Raw genomic sequence first — 14,018 nt, 5'->3', positions numbered from 1 at the left:
TTTTTGAGGTATCTCCATACTGTTTTCCATAGTGCCTGCACCAGTTTGCATTCCCACTAGCAGTGTATGAGGGTTCCCTTTTCTCCATATCCTCTCCAACATTTGTTATTTTTTGCCTTGGTGATTATAGCCATTCTAATGGGTGTAAGGTGATACCTTAGTGTAGTTTTGATTTGCATTTCCCTGATGATTACTGATGTTGAACATCTTTTCATGTGCCTGTTGGCAATCTGTATCTCTTCTTTGGAAAAATGTCTGTTCATATCCTCTGCCCATTTTTTTATTTGTGAGGAAGATCAGCCCTGAGCTAACATCCATGCTAATCCTCCTTCTTTTGCTGAGGAAGACTGGCTCTCAGCTAACATCTATTGCCAATCCTCCTCCTTTTTCTTTTTTGGTCCCCCAAAGCCCCAGTAGATAGTTGTATGTCATAGTTACACATCCTTGTAGTTGCTGTATGTGGGACGCGACCTCACCATGGCTGGAGAAGTGGTGCGTTGGTGTGCGCCCGGGATCTGAACCCTGGCCGCAAGTAGCGGATCGCATGCACTTAACAGCTAAGCCACGGGGCCGGCCCTCCTCTGCCCATTTTTTGATCGGGTTGTTCATTTTTCAGTTTTTGAGTTGTGTGGCGTCTTTATATATTTTGGAGGTTAATCCCTTGTTGGATGTATGATTTTCAAATATTTTCTCCCAGTTGATGGGTTGTCTTTTGTTTGTTCCTGGTCTCCTTTTCCTTGCAGAAGCTCTTTAGTCTGATGAAGTCCCATGTGTTTACTTTTTCTTTTGTTTCCCTTGCCCGAGTAGATACGGTATTGGAAAAGATCCTTCCGAGACCGATGTCAAAGAATGTACTGCCTATATTTTCTTGTAGCAGTTTTATGGTTTCATGTCTTACATTCAAGTCTTTGATCCATTTTGAGTTAATTTTTATGTACAGCGAAAGATAATGGTCAATTTTCATTTTTTTGTATGTGGCTGTCCAGTTTTCCCAACACCATTTATTGAAGAGACTTTCCTTTCTCCATTGTTATGTTCTTAGCTCCTTTGTCGAAGATTAGCTGTACATAGTTGTGAAGTTTTATTTCTTGACTCTCAATTCTATTCCATTCATCTCTGTGTCTGTTTTGTATCAGTACAATGCTGTTTTGATTACTATCGCTTTGTAGTATGTTTTGAAGTCAGAGATTGTGATGCCTCCAGCTTTGTTCTTTTCTCTCAGGAGTGCTTTGGCTATTCCAGGGCCTTTTGTTGTCCCATATGAATTTCAGGATTCTCTGTTCTATTTCCATGAAGAATGTCATTGGGATTCTGATTGGGATTGCATTGACTCTGTAGATTGCTTTAGGTAGTATGGGCATTTTAACTATATTTATTTTTCTAAACCATGTGCATGGAATACCTCTCCATTTATTTATATCATCATTGGTTTCTTTCAGTAATTTCTTAGAGTTTTCATTGAATAGGTCTTTCACCTCCTTGGTTAAATTTATTCTTAGATATTTTATTCTTTGATATTTTATTCTTTTTGTTGTGATTGTAAATGGGACTGTATTCTTGAGTTCTCTTTTTGTTAGTTCATTATTAGATTATCAAAATGCAACTGATTTTTGTAAGTTGATTTTGTATGCTTCAACATTGCTGTAGTTCTTGATTATTTCCAATAGATTCCTGATGGATTCTTTAGGGTTTTCTACATATAAGATCATGTCATCTGCAAACAGCAAGACTTTGACTTCTTCATTGCCTGTTTGGATTCCTTTTTCTTGCCTAATTGCTCTGGCCAAAATCTCTAGTACTGTGTTGAATAAGAGTGGCAGGAGTGGGTGCCCTTGTCTTGTTCCTGTTCTCAGAGGGATGGATTTCAGTTTTATCCCCATTGAGTATGATGTTGGCTGTGAGTTTGTCATATATGGCCTTTATAATGTTGAGGTGCTTTCTTTCTATATCCATTTTATTGAGAGTTTTTATCATAACTGGATGTTGGATCTTGTCAAATGCTTTCTCTGTATCTATTGAGATGATCATGTGGTATTTATTCCTCATTTTGTTAATGTGGTGTATCACATTGATTGATTTGTAGATGTTGAACTATCCTTGCATCCCTGCTAAAAGTCCCACTTGATCATGGTGTATGATCCTTTTAATGTATTGCTGTATTTGGTTTGCCTATATTTTGTTGAAGATTTTTGCATCTGTGTTCATCAGTGACATTGGCCCGTAATTTTCCTTCTTTGTGTTGTCCTTGTCTGGCTTTGGGATCAGGGTGATGTTGGCCTCATAAAATGTGTCAGGAAGTTTTCTGTATTCTCCAGTTTTTAAGAATAATTTGAGAAGGATAGGTATTAAATCTTCTTTGAATGTTTGGCAGAATTCTCCAGAGAAGCCTTCTGGTCTTGGACTTTTACTTTTTGGGAGGTTTTTGATTACTGTTTCATTCTCTTTTCTTGTGATTGATCTATTCAGATTCTCTATTTCTTCTGGATTCAGTTTTGGGAGATTGTATGAGTCTAAGAATTTATTCATTTCTTCTAGATTGTCCAATTTGTTGGTGTACAGCTTTTCATAGTATTCTCTTACAATCTTTTGTATTTCTGTGTTGTCTGTTGTAATTTCTCCTCTTTCATTTCTACTTTTATTTATTTGAGACTTCTCTTTTTTTTTCTTAGTGAGTATGATTAAGGGTTTGTCAATTTTGTTTATCTTTGCAAGGACCACCTCTTAGTTTCATTGATACTTTTCTTTTTTTTTAAATTTCATTTATTTCTGCTCTAATTTTATTATTTCCCTCCTTCTGCTGACTTTGTAAGCTGGCTTTCTTTGTTCTTCTTTTTCTAGTTCTGTTAGGTGTAGTGTAAGATTGCTTAGTTGAGAGTTTTCTTAGTTGTTAAGGTGGGTCTGCATTGCTATGAATTTCTCTCTTAGGATTGCTTCTGCTGCATCCGATATGAGTTGGTATGGTGTATTTTCATTCTCACATGTCTCTAGATATTTTTTGATTTCTATTTTAATTTCTTCAATGATCCATTGCTTGTTCAGTAGCATGTTGTTTAATCTCTACCTATTTGTAACTTTCCCAGCTTTTTTCTTCTTGTTGATTTCTAGTTTCATATCCTTATGGTCAGAAAAGATGTTTGGTATGATTTGAATCTTCTTAAGTTTATTCAGGCTTCCCTTGTTTCCCAATATGGCCTATCCTTGAGAATGTTCCATATACACTTGAGAAGAATGTGTATTCTGCTATTTTTCGATGGAATGTTCTATATATATCTATTAAGTCCATCTGGTCTAGTGTTTTGTTTATTCCACTATTTCCTTGTTGACACTCTGTTTGGATAATCTATCCACTGATGTAAGTGGGTCCCCTGCTACTATTAAGGTCCCCTACTATTATTCTGTTGTTGTTAATATCTCCTTTTAGGTTTGTTAATAGCTGCTTTATGTACTTTGGTGCTCCTGTGTTGGGTGCATATATATTTATAAGCGTTATGTCTTCTTGGTGGGGTGTCCCTTTTATTATCATTATATACTGCCCCTCTTTGTCTCTTATTGCCTGTTTTATCTTGAAGTCTACTTTGTCTGATATAAGTATGGCAACAGCTGCTTTCTTTTGTTTGCCGTTAGCTTGGAGTATCGTCTTCCATCCCTTCACTCTGAGCCTGTGTTTGTCTTTAGAGCTGAGATGTGTTTCCTGGGGGCATCATATTGTTGGGTCTTGTTTCTTCATCCATCCTGCCAGTCTCTGTCTTTTCATTGGAGAATTCAATCCATTACATTTAGAGTCATTATTGATATATGAAGGCTTAATGCTGCCATTTTATCACTCATTTTCTGATTGTTCTGTATTTCCTTTGTTTCTCATCCCATGTATTTTGGACTGCCTATTCAGTTTGGTGATTCTCTATGATGGTTCTCTCAGTTTTCTCTTTATTTATCATTTGTGTTTCTGTTCTGATTATTTGTTTAGTGGTTACCATAAGGTTTGTATAAAAAATCTCATAGATGAGATAGTCCATTTTCTGATAGCCTCTTATGTCCTTATTCTAAGCTGATTCCATCCCTTTCCTCGTCCCCTTCTAAGTTATTGTTGTCACAACTTATTCCATCTTGTGTTGTGAGTTTGTGGTTAAAATGAGGAGATTATAGTTATTTTTGGTTTTCCTTCCCTTTAGCTTTAATGTTATAATTAAGTGTTTGCTAACCGGTTCTGATAGAGAGCTACAATTTTCAGATTTTATCTGCCTATTTATCTCCTTTCTCAAGGCTTTGTAAACTCTTTCTTTTTTTTTTTTCAAGTATGAGGGCCTTCTCAATCATTTCTTGTAGGAGGGCTCTTGTGGCAATGGACTCTCTCTGCTTTTGTTTATCTGGGAAAGTTTTTATTTCTCCATGACATCTGAAGGATACTTTCAATGGATAGAGTATTCTTGGCTGAAAGTTTTTGTCTTTCAGAATTTTGAATATATCATCCCACTGTCTCCTAGCCTGTAAGGTTTCTGCTGAGAAATCTGTTGAACTCCTGATAGGGGTTCCTTTGTAAGTTACTTTCTTCTGCCTTGCTGCCCTTAATATTTTTTTTCTTTGTCATTGACTTTGGCAGTTTTACTACTATATGCCTTGGTGAAGGTCTTTTTACTTTGGTATAATTAAGAGTTCTATTAGCTTTTTTACTTCTAATTCCAGCTCCTTCTCAAGGTTTGGGAAGTTCTCAGCTGTTATTTCTTTGAATAAGCTTTCTGCTCCATTCTCCCTCTGTTCTCCCCTGGAATACCTATAATCCTTATGTTGCATTTCCTAATTGAATTGGATATTTCTCAGAGAATTTATGCATTTATTTTTAGTCTTAGTTCTCTCTCATCCACCATCTGAAGCATTTCTATATTTCTGTCCTCTGGATAGCTAATTCTATCCTCCATATTATCAGCTCTGGTACTCAAGGACTCCAGATTTTTCTTTCTCCCATTCATTGGGTTTTTCATCTCCTACATTTCTGATAGGTTTTTCTTTATAGTTTCAACCTCTTTTGTGGAGAATTCCCTCCATTCATTAATTTTTTCTTGATTTCATTGAACTATCTGAATTTTCTTGTAACTCGTTGAGTTTCATGATAGCTATTTTGAATTCTCTGTCATTTAGATTGTAAATTTCTATGCCTTCAGGATTGAATTCTGAGTGCTTGTCACTTTCCTTCTGGTCTGGAGTATTAATATTTTTCTTCATACTATTTGATGGCATGGATTTGTGCCTTCACACAAAGATAGTATCTGGTCACATTTCCACCTGCCACCCCTGAGAGTGGTGTCAGGAGCTGTGTATTCTGAGCCTTCCACGATCCCTGGCATCTGTGCTAGTCCTTTGGAATCTATGCTGACAGGTCCTGTCTGAGATTTCCACCTCCAGCTGCTGCTTTTCTGACACATGCATGGACACTCTGGTGGGGATCCTGTGCCCTGGTCTGCCAGGCAAGCTGATGTGCCGGGCCGTGGGAGGGGTGCTTAATTTTGCATGCACAATCCCGGGGGCATTCTAGCTCTGTCCTCGCTATCTGCCCTCCTGGGGTGCTGGCTTGATGAAGATACCCCCAAAATAGCTCAGTGTCCTCTGTGTGGAGCTTTCCCTCAGGGTGTGAGGGAACTTGAGAGCAAAGGAATTCCCATAGAGAGCTGCCCCTCTCCCCTCTTTTCTCAGAGCTGCATGTGGTGCTTCACCCTAGATTGCTGTGGGAGAGGGAGAGAAGATCCCCTTACCTCCTTCCACTTCCTCTGGGGGGTCCAGCACCTCCACCTTCAGAAGTATGCCTGCCTGGGTCTCTCTGATGTAGTTTCTGTTGTTCAAGTGTCCTCTGTTGGTTTATGAATTTCCTTTTCATTGTCTCTTGGGGTAAAGTCTAAGGGGAGAGCTCACTCCACCATGATGCTTGCACCACTCTCATTAAAGATTTTTGCATCTATCTTCATAAGGGATATTGGTTTACAGTTTTGTTTTCCTGTGATGTCTTTCTCTGGTTTTGTTTTCAGGGTAATGGTGATCTCATAGAATTATTTAGGTAATGCTCCATCCTCTTCTATTCTATGGAGGAGTTTACAAAGGATTCATGTTAATTCTTCCTTAAATGGTTGGTAGAATTCACCAGTGAAGCCATCTGGTCTGAGCTTTTCATTTTGGGAAGTTTGTGATTACTGATTCAATCTCTTTACCTGTTGTAGGCCTGTTCAGACTCTTTATTTCTTCTTCAGTCACTTTTGTAGTTTGTGTGTCTCTAGGAATTTGTCCATTTCATCTAGGTTATCTAATTTGTTGTTGAAAAATTACTCATAGTTTCTGCGACAATCCTTTGTAAATTCAGATGATATGCATATATATATACCATTATTATTTATACCAAATATTATATGCAATATTGTAGTATATATGAAATAATGGTTTTGTGTGGGACAAGAAATAATAGTATTACACATAATTTTGGTGTATATATATATATGTATATATATATACATACATCAAATAATGGTATTATGTCAACTACTGTGGCACAATTACTAATCTCACTCCCACAACACATAGAATGTCTCTGGAAGTGCATATATAAAGTAGCGGTACTGTTTTGTACACAAAATGATAGTATTACACGTAGTATTGTGACTATGCATATATATAAAGTCATGCTATTAAAGCACCACTACAGTCACAATTACTAACCTAAGTTGATTGTGTAACTCCCACATTCTATGTGTAACTCATAGAACTGTCCATGGAGGTGCTGGAGCAAGGAGACAGGAATGTCATCTTGAGTCAGAATCAGGCAAAGATGCTGCTGAACTGGGATGTGGTGCAGAAATCTGGTGACTCAGGTAACAGCTGAGATGGGGAGAAGGTCACTGAGGCTTCATAGTATAAGTGCCCAGGGATGTGACAAATAGAAAATTAAATGTTAAAGGGATATTTGGGATCTGGTGGAGACACAAGGAAAGAGTTCATCAGAAGAGAAGGGGTCCTGTTGGGGATGCCAAGACATCAACCTTAGCCTTCTCCTGCAGGCCCTTCTGTGGTGGGCCTTGTCTCCACTCCAGGGATGGGTAAGTTGCTGGCTGAGGCCCCCGTGGTCCTGGAGCCTGAGAAGAGGGAAGTTGTACATGAGACGCACAAGCAATTGCTGCAGGTAGTCTCCCCTGTCCTGTTCTCTGATGTCTTCACCGCCTTTATGAGCAACAAGGACACCCAGAACCTTAGCTCCCCAGTCACCTTCGTCTTTAACCACGTGAGTCCAGGTGGGATGGGCTGTGAGTGTGGAAGAGGTCTGAGTCCTGGGCACAGCCTCGGGGTTCAGGGAGGCTCCCTTGTGGGTGTGTCAGCTCCCCAGGAAAGCCCTTCATGTGCCAGCTTTGTGTCATCCCTTCTGAGCACCAGAACCACCAGCTCACACCTTCACCCTGTTCCTACAGTCAGTGAACACTGGACAAAGGCAGAGGGAGTTCTGTGTCTTCTGGGAACAAAGCCCAGATGGATGTGGTCATTGGGCCACCACAGGCTGTAGGGTGGTGAGCACCAGAGACACCAGCACCACCTGCCAGTGCACCCACCTCAGCAGCTTCGCCGTCCTCATGGCCCACTATGACATGCAGGTGAGGGCCCTGAGAGGGCTGCATTCAGTGTGCATCGCACTGTAACAAATTCCCACAACATAGCTGTTCAATAGAACCACAAATGTATTATCTCCCAGTTTCTGCAGGTCAGCAGTCCTGTGTGGTGTAGCTGGTTTTTCTGCTTAGGATCTTACAAGTCTTACAAGCCTCTCCTCTGAGGCTTGGGATCCACCTCTAAGCTCACTGGTCACTGGAAGAACTCAGTTCCTTGCAGTTGTAGGACTCAGGGCCCACTTTCTTGCTACTTGGCAACAGGGGACCATGCTCAGCATCTATGGGCTACCTGTGTTCCTTCTCACGTGGCCCTTTCATAGGATATCTCACAAAGTATCGGTGTTCCTGTCTGGAGGCAGACAGCAGAAGTTCCCTCACATAAAAACTCTCTCAAAATTTGAACCTTATCCTCCAGTAAGAGCCCAGATTTTAAAGGATTCACCTGGTTAGATCAGGCCCACTCAGGGTAAACTCCTTTTCTTAAATTCAGTTGATGTAGGACCTCCATCTGCAAAATCCCTTCACAGCAGCACCTAGATTGCCTTTTGATTAAAAATCTGGAAGAAGTTGTGTGTACACCGGGTGACCTGCTTACTTTCTTTGCGTCTCAAAAGCCAGAGACTCAATCAGGTGACCTCTAAAGAAAAATAAGCCCTTGTGAGTACCAGAGCTTGGTGCAGGGTCTGAGTTAATCAATTCAGAATCCCCTAAAATTCTAACATTGTGACCCTGTATGTACTTAGCCATAAAGATTACAAATTTACCTGGCTTCTCCATTCCTAATTTTTCTATGCCTAAAAATAAAAATAAAAATGGTGGAAGCAGTATCAGGAAGGCGTGACTGTGATGTCCTCTTTGCTGGGTCCCAGGAGGAGGACCCCGTACTGGCTGTGATCACCTATGTGGGGCTGAGCCTCTCTCTGCTGTGCCTCCTCCTGGCGGCCCTCACCTTCCTGCTGTGCAGAGCCATCCAGAACACCAGCACCTCGCTCCACCTGCAGCTCTCCCTCTGCCTCCTCCTGGCCCACCTCCTCTTCCTCACGGCCATCGACCGAACCGAGATCAAGGTACTGACCCTGTCCCAGTGGGCCCTCTGCCCTGCCCCAGGGGTGCTGAGTCCACGGAGCCACGCTGAACTGGACACTGTAATAAATGATCTTGTGTCTCGGGGAAGGTGAGGGGTGAGTAGCCAGTTTCACATTGACTGATGCAACTGGAAGACAAACCCTCTCTGACAACTCCTTCATGCTCCTCAGAGTCCTCCCCAGGGGCAAGGTGCAGGAGAGGTCCTGGGCCACCCTCCACCCTGACTATCCCTCCTGGTGACACCTTCCTCCACCCCCAGGTGCTGTGCACCCTCATCGCGGGTGCCTTACACTATCTCTACCTGGCCTCCTTCACCTGGATGCTGCTGGAGGGCCTGCACCTCTTCCTCACTGCTCGCAACCTGACGGTGGTCAACTACACCAGCACAAGCAGGTTCATGAAGAAGCTCATGTTCCCTGTGGGCTACGGGGTCCCGGCTGTGATTGTGGCCATTTCTGCAGCATCCAGGCCTCACCTTTATGGAACACTCACCCGGTAAATGCAAATTTCCTCTGTCCTTGTCTTCCCCAGCATGACCATGGTCATCGTAGAACCAACAGAGCACTTTGATCACACCAGAGCATAATATGGAGAGAGACACTAAGTAATAATCCAAAGGGCATTTTTCTGGGGGAAGATATTAATAGTTAAGGAGAATGTTTTCAGATCTCTGTCCTTGAAATTGCAAAGATGAAATCAAAAGAAGTTCTTAGGACGTCATTTAAAAAAATCTAACCTGCTTCTTTATCTAAATACAAAGGATATTCCAGTTTTTCATTTGTAAAAGTAGAGCTTTTCTTTTTTTTTTTAAAATTTTTTGTTTATTGCAGTAACATTGGTTTATAACATTGTAAAAATTTCAGGTGTACATCATTATACTTCTATTTCTGCATAGATTACATCATGTTCACCACCAAAATACTAATTACAACCCATCACCACACACATATACTGAATTATCCCTTTCACACTCCTCCCTCCCCCCTTCCCCTCTGGTAACCACCAATCCAATCTCTGTCCCTATGTGTTTGTTTATTGTTGTTATTATCTACTACTTAATGAAGGAAATCATACGGTATTTGACCTTCTCCTTCTGACTTATTTCACTTTGTATTATACCCTCAATGTCCATCCACATTGTCACAAATGGCTGGATTTCATAGTTTCTGATGGCTGAGTAGTATTCCATTGTGTATATATACCACAGCTTCTTTATCCATATCCATTCGTCCCTTGATGGGCACTTAGGTTGCTTCCAAGTCTTGGCTATTGTGAATAACGCTGCAATGAACACAGGGGTGCATGTACCTTTACAAATTGGTGTTTTCATGTTCTTTGGATAAATACCATAATCAAAATAATAGACTCTATCATAGTTAAGGTTTACAAGGTGCTTGTTGTGGGCCAGGCACTTTTCTAACCATTTTTACATGTGTTAATTAATCAACCCTCACACCAATACTATGAAGCAGATGCGTACTGTCATTTGCCCCATTTTACAGAGGGGTAGACTGAGGCACAGATAGTTTAAGTAAATGCCCAAAGGTGCACAGATAGAAAGTAGCAGAGCTGTGACTTGAATCCAGGCAGTCAAGCTCCTGAGCTTGCAGTCTTTTGTTTCCATCTTTTACTACCAGGTTTACTGTTTTTACATTTTTGTTGAAATATATTTCACATACCTAAAATTTACCCTTTTAAAGTGTCCAGATCAGAGGTTTTTAGAATAACCAGAGTTGTGCAGCCATCACCACAATCTAAGTTTAGAATGTTTTCAATTCCCCCAAAGAAACCTGGTGTACAGTAACCTTCACTCCCCATTCCCGCCACCCACGCCTCCACGCAGCCCCTGACAGTAACTCATCTGCTCTGTGTCTCTGAGGATCTGCCTATCCTGGATATTTCACTAAAGGGACTCATGCATGTGGTCTTTGTGACTGGATCCTTTCACTTAGCATGATGTTTTCGTGGATTGTCCATGTTGTAGCAAGTTTCATGAGCCCATTTTTTGTTGTTGTTGCTGGTGGTGTTGTTTTGTAAGTAATATTCCGCTATAAGGATATACCACATTTCGTTTATCCATCCATCAGTTGATAAACATTTAGATTATTTCCAATTTTTTTTCCGATTATGAACAATGCCACTATAAACATGCATGTACAAGTTTTTGTGTGAGTATATATGCTTTCATTTGTCTTGGGTATATATCTACAAGTAGAACTACTGGGTCATATGGCAAATCTATGTTGAGCATTCTGAAAAACTGCCACCTGTTTTCCAGTGGTGTACCATTTTACATTCCCACCAGCAGTATATGAGGATTTCAATTTTTCCACATCATTGTCAACAGTTATTGTCTACATTTTTATTCTAGCCATCCTAATGAATGTGCAGTGATATTTTATAGGGGTTTAGATTTGCATTGCCTTAGTGACTAATGATGTTGAGCATCTTTTCACGTGCTTATTGACCATTGGCATGTCTTCTTTGGAGAAATACTCATTCAAATTTTTTACCCATTTTTAATTGGGTTTTTGTCCTTTTATTGTTGAGTTGTAAGAGTTCTTAATATATTCTGGATGCTAGTCCATTATCAATACATGATTTAAATATTTCTTCCAATCTTTGCCTTTTCACTTTCTTGATAATGTGCTTTAAAGCGGAAAGTTTTTAATTTTAATGATGTCAAATTTACCTGTTTTCTTTTGTTGGTCATGCTTAGGATGTCATATCTAAGAAACCATTGCCTAACACAAGGATGCAAAGACTTATTCCAGTTTTTTTTTTCTAGAAATTTTATGGTTTTAGCTATTACAATTATGTCTATAATAGCTCTTGAGTTAATTTTTGTGTATTGCATGAGGTAGGGGCTTAATTTTGTCATTTTGCATGTGGATACTCAGTTTATTTATAATGTAATTACTGATATGGTAGGGTTTGTATGCCATTTGACTTTTCTTACCTGTATATCTTATATCTTTTTTTATTCTCCTATTCCTCATTTCCTGTCTTCTTTTGTGCTAAATAGACATTTTCTAATGTACCTTTTCAATTCCCTTGTTTCTTTTACTATGTGTTTTGAGTTGCCCTGCGGATTGCAATTAGCATCTAAATTAATTTCAATACTATACAAAAACTTTCTTCCAATATTTCTCTATTCCCTTCCTCCTCTTTTGTACTATTATTTTCATAAACCATTGATGCAGTTTTATAAGTACTGCTTTGTGCAGTTGTCTTTTAAAACAGGAGAAGAAAAGATTTACAAACAAGAAAAAGTTTATAGTGCCTTTCCTGATACCCATGTAGTTACCTTTACTGGCACTCTTTAGTCCTTTGTGTGGATTCAAGTTACTGCCTAGTTTCCTTTCCTATCAGCTTGAAGGTCTCATTTAGTATTTCTTGTAGGACAGTTATGCTAGCAAGACTTATCTTATTTTTGACTATCTTGAGATGACCTATTTTCTTTTTTTTTCAAGGAGAATTTAGCTAGATATGGAAGGCTTGGTCGATTAACTTTTTTTTGACTCTTTGAAGATGTCATCCCACTGCCTTCTGACCACCATGATTTCAGACAAGAAGTCATTTGTTAATCTTATTGAGGACCTCTTGTACGTGAAAAATCAGTTTTCTCTTGCCACTCTGTAGATTTCGTCTTTGACTCTTGTCAGTAGGTCTCTGATGTGCTGAAGTGTGGTTCTCTTTGAGTTTATTCCACTTGTAGTTCTTCAAATTTAGGGAGTTTTTGGCCATTCATTCTTTAAGTAATTTTCTGCCCTTTTGCTTTGTCTTTTTCTGGGATGTCAATTATGTCCATGTTGGTGCACTAGGTCTTGTGCCACAGGTCTCTGAGGTCCTGTTCATTTTTCTTCATTCATTTTCTTCCTCTCCCTGAGACTGCATAATCTCTATAGACCTATATTCAAATTCATTAATTCTTTCTTTTTGTTGTTTCTGAGGAAGATTTGCCCTGAGCTAACATCTGTTGCCAATCTTCCTCTATTTTGTATGTTGGTTGCCACCCTAGCACAGCCACAAGTGGTGTAGGTCTGCGCCCGGGATCCAAACCCGGGCCACTGAGGTGGAGCATGCCAAACTGAACCACTACGCCACTGGGGCTGGACCTCTAAAGTCTTTCCTTTGCCTGCTCTATTCTGTTGTCCAGCCCCTCAGAATAATTTTTCAATTCAATTATTGTACTTTTCAACTCCAGAATTCCTATTTGCTTCCATTCATAATTCATTCATATTCTTTATTTGGTGAAACATTGTTGTCATACTTGCCTTTAATTTTCCAGACATGGTTTATTTTAGTTCTTTTAATATATTTATAGTAACTCATTTAAGACCTTGTGTACTAAGCCCAAAACCTGTGCCTCCTCAGGGACATTTTCTTTTGACTGATTTTTTTCATGTGTATGATGCATACTGTTTGGTTTCTTTGTGTATATCATAAATTTTTGTTTAAAACCAAGTGTTATAGATCATATATTGTAACACTCCTGTTATCAGATTCCTCAAAGGTTGGTTGTTATTTCTAGTTTGTTGTTGTTTGTTTGTTACTGACTTTCCTGAACTAATTCTGTGCATTGATCATTCTCTGTAGTATGTGGCCTCTGAGTTTTCTGCTAGCTTTTTAAAGTTCTTGTTTTTATTTTTAAACCTGGGTGCCTAGGAGGTCTTACTTGGTTCAGGACAATTTAGTGGCGACTCAATCTTTGGGCATAAGATTTCCTTACATGCCTGGCCTATATGCTTTGAACTCTTTTACAAGGTATGTGTGTGAGAAGGCACACCTGCAAACTTCAGGAAGCTTGTGTAACAGACTGAGCTCTCACTTCCTGATGGCACAAAGCCTCAAGGTCAGCCAGAGGTGAGAGACTGGTGCCTTCTTTATTCCCAGTCCTTTCCTGAGCATGGGCACAGCCTTGTGCATCCTTATGTTTCCAGGAAGATTTCAGAGCTTTTCAAGATTCCCTGTGGTCCTTTAGTGCTCCAGTATTTTCTTTATATTCCCAGACAAGTTCTTGTTGGCTCATCCTGAAGTCACAGCCTTAGACAGCTAGTGGTGTGACAGTAGTTTGCTATTGTTTTGGTAAAGCCCATGGAGTAGGCCTTTTTGTCCCCCACTCAGAAGAGCTTTCAGTCAAATCAAATAGCCACCAAATTTTGAGAATAAAATGTTCCCAGGGAGTCAAAGTCTGAGAAAAAACTACCAGCTGTGCTGTCAGGATGATGGTGACGCCTTTAACAGATCTCTAAAAATAGTCATATCTCTCTGTTGTCTGAAAGGCTAGCAAGT

The 14,018-nt window shown here is 39.8% G+C and overlaps 1 protein-coding gene across 1 annotated transcript in view; it reads left to right on the top strand.

Moving 5' to 3' along the window:
- The window catches only part of LOC101401814 (adhesion G protein-coupled receptor E2-like), a 41,537-nt gene that overhangs the window by 12,693 nt on the left and 14,826 nt on the right, over positions 1-14,018 (top strand). The window contains exons 11-15 of the mRNA XM_087425272.1: positions 6,744-6,851; positions 7,038-7,258; positions 7,443-7,622; positions 8,507-8,704; positions 8,983-9,218. Of these exons, the coding sequence (XP_087281398.1) occupies positions 6,744-6,851; positions 7,038-7,258; positions 7,443-7,622; positions 8,507-8,704; positions 8,983-9,218 (943 nt within the window). The remainder of the gene's footprint in view (positions 1-6,743; positions 6,852-7,037; positions 7,259-7,442; positions 7,623-8,506; positions 8,705-8,982; positions 9,219-14,018) is intronic.

The sequence above is a fragment of the Ceratotherium simum genome, chromosome 39 (genome assembly GCF_057802395.1).
Source record: "Ceratotherium simum simum isolate JZ-2026a chromosome 39, ASM5780239v1, whole genome shotgun sequence".
Classification (NCBI taxonomy): domain Eukaryota; kingdom Metazoa; phylum Chordata; class Mammalia; order Perissodactyla; family Rhinocerotidae; genus Ceratotherium; species Ceratotherium simum.
The sequence above is the reverse complement of the archived record's forward strand: the minus strand, read 5'-3'. Positions and strand labels throughout refer to the sequence as shown.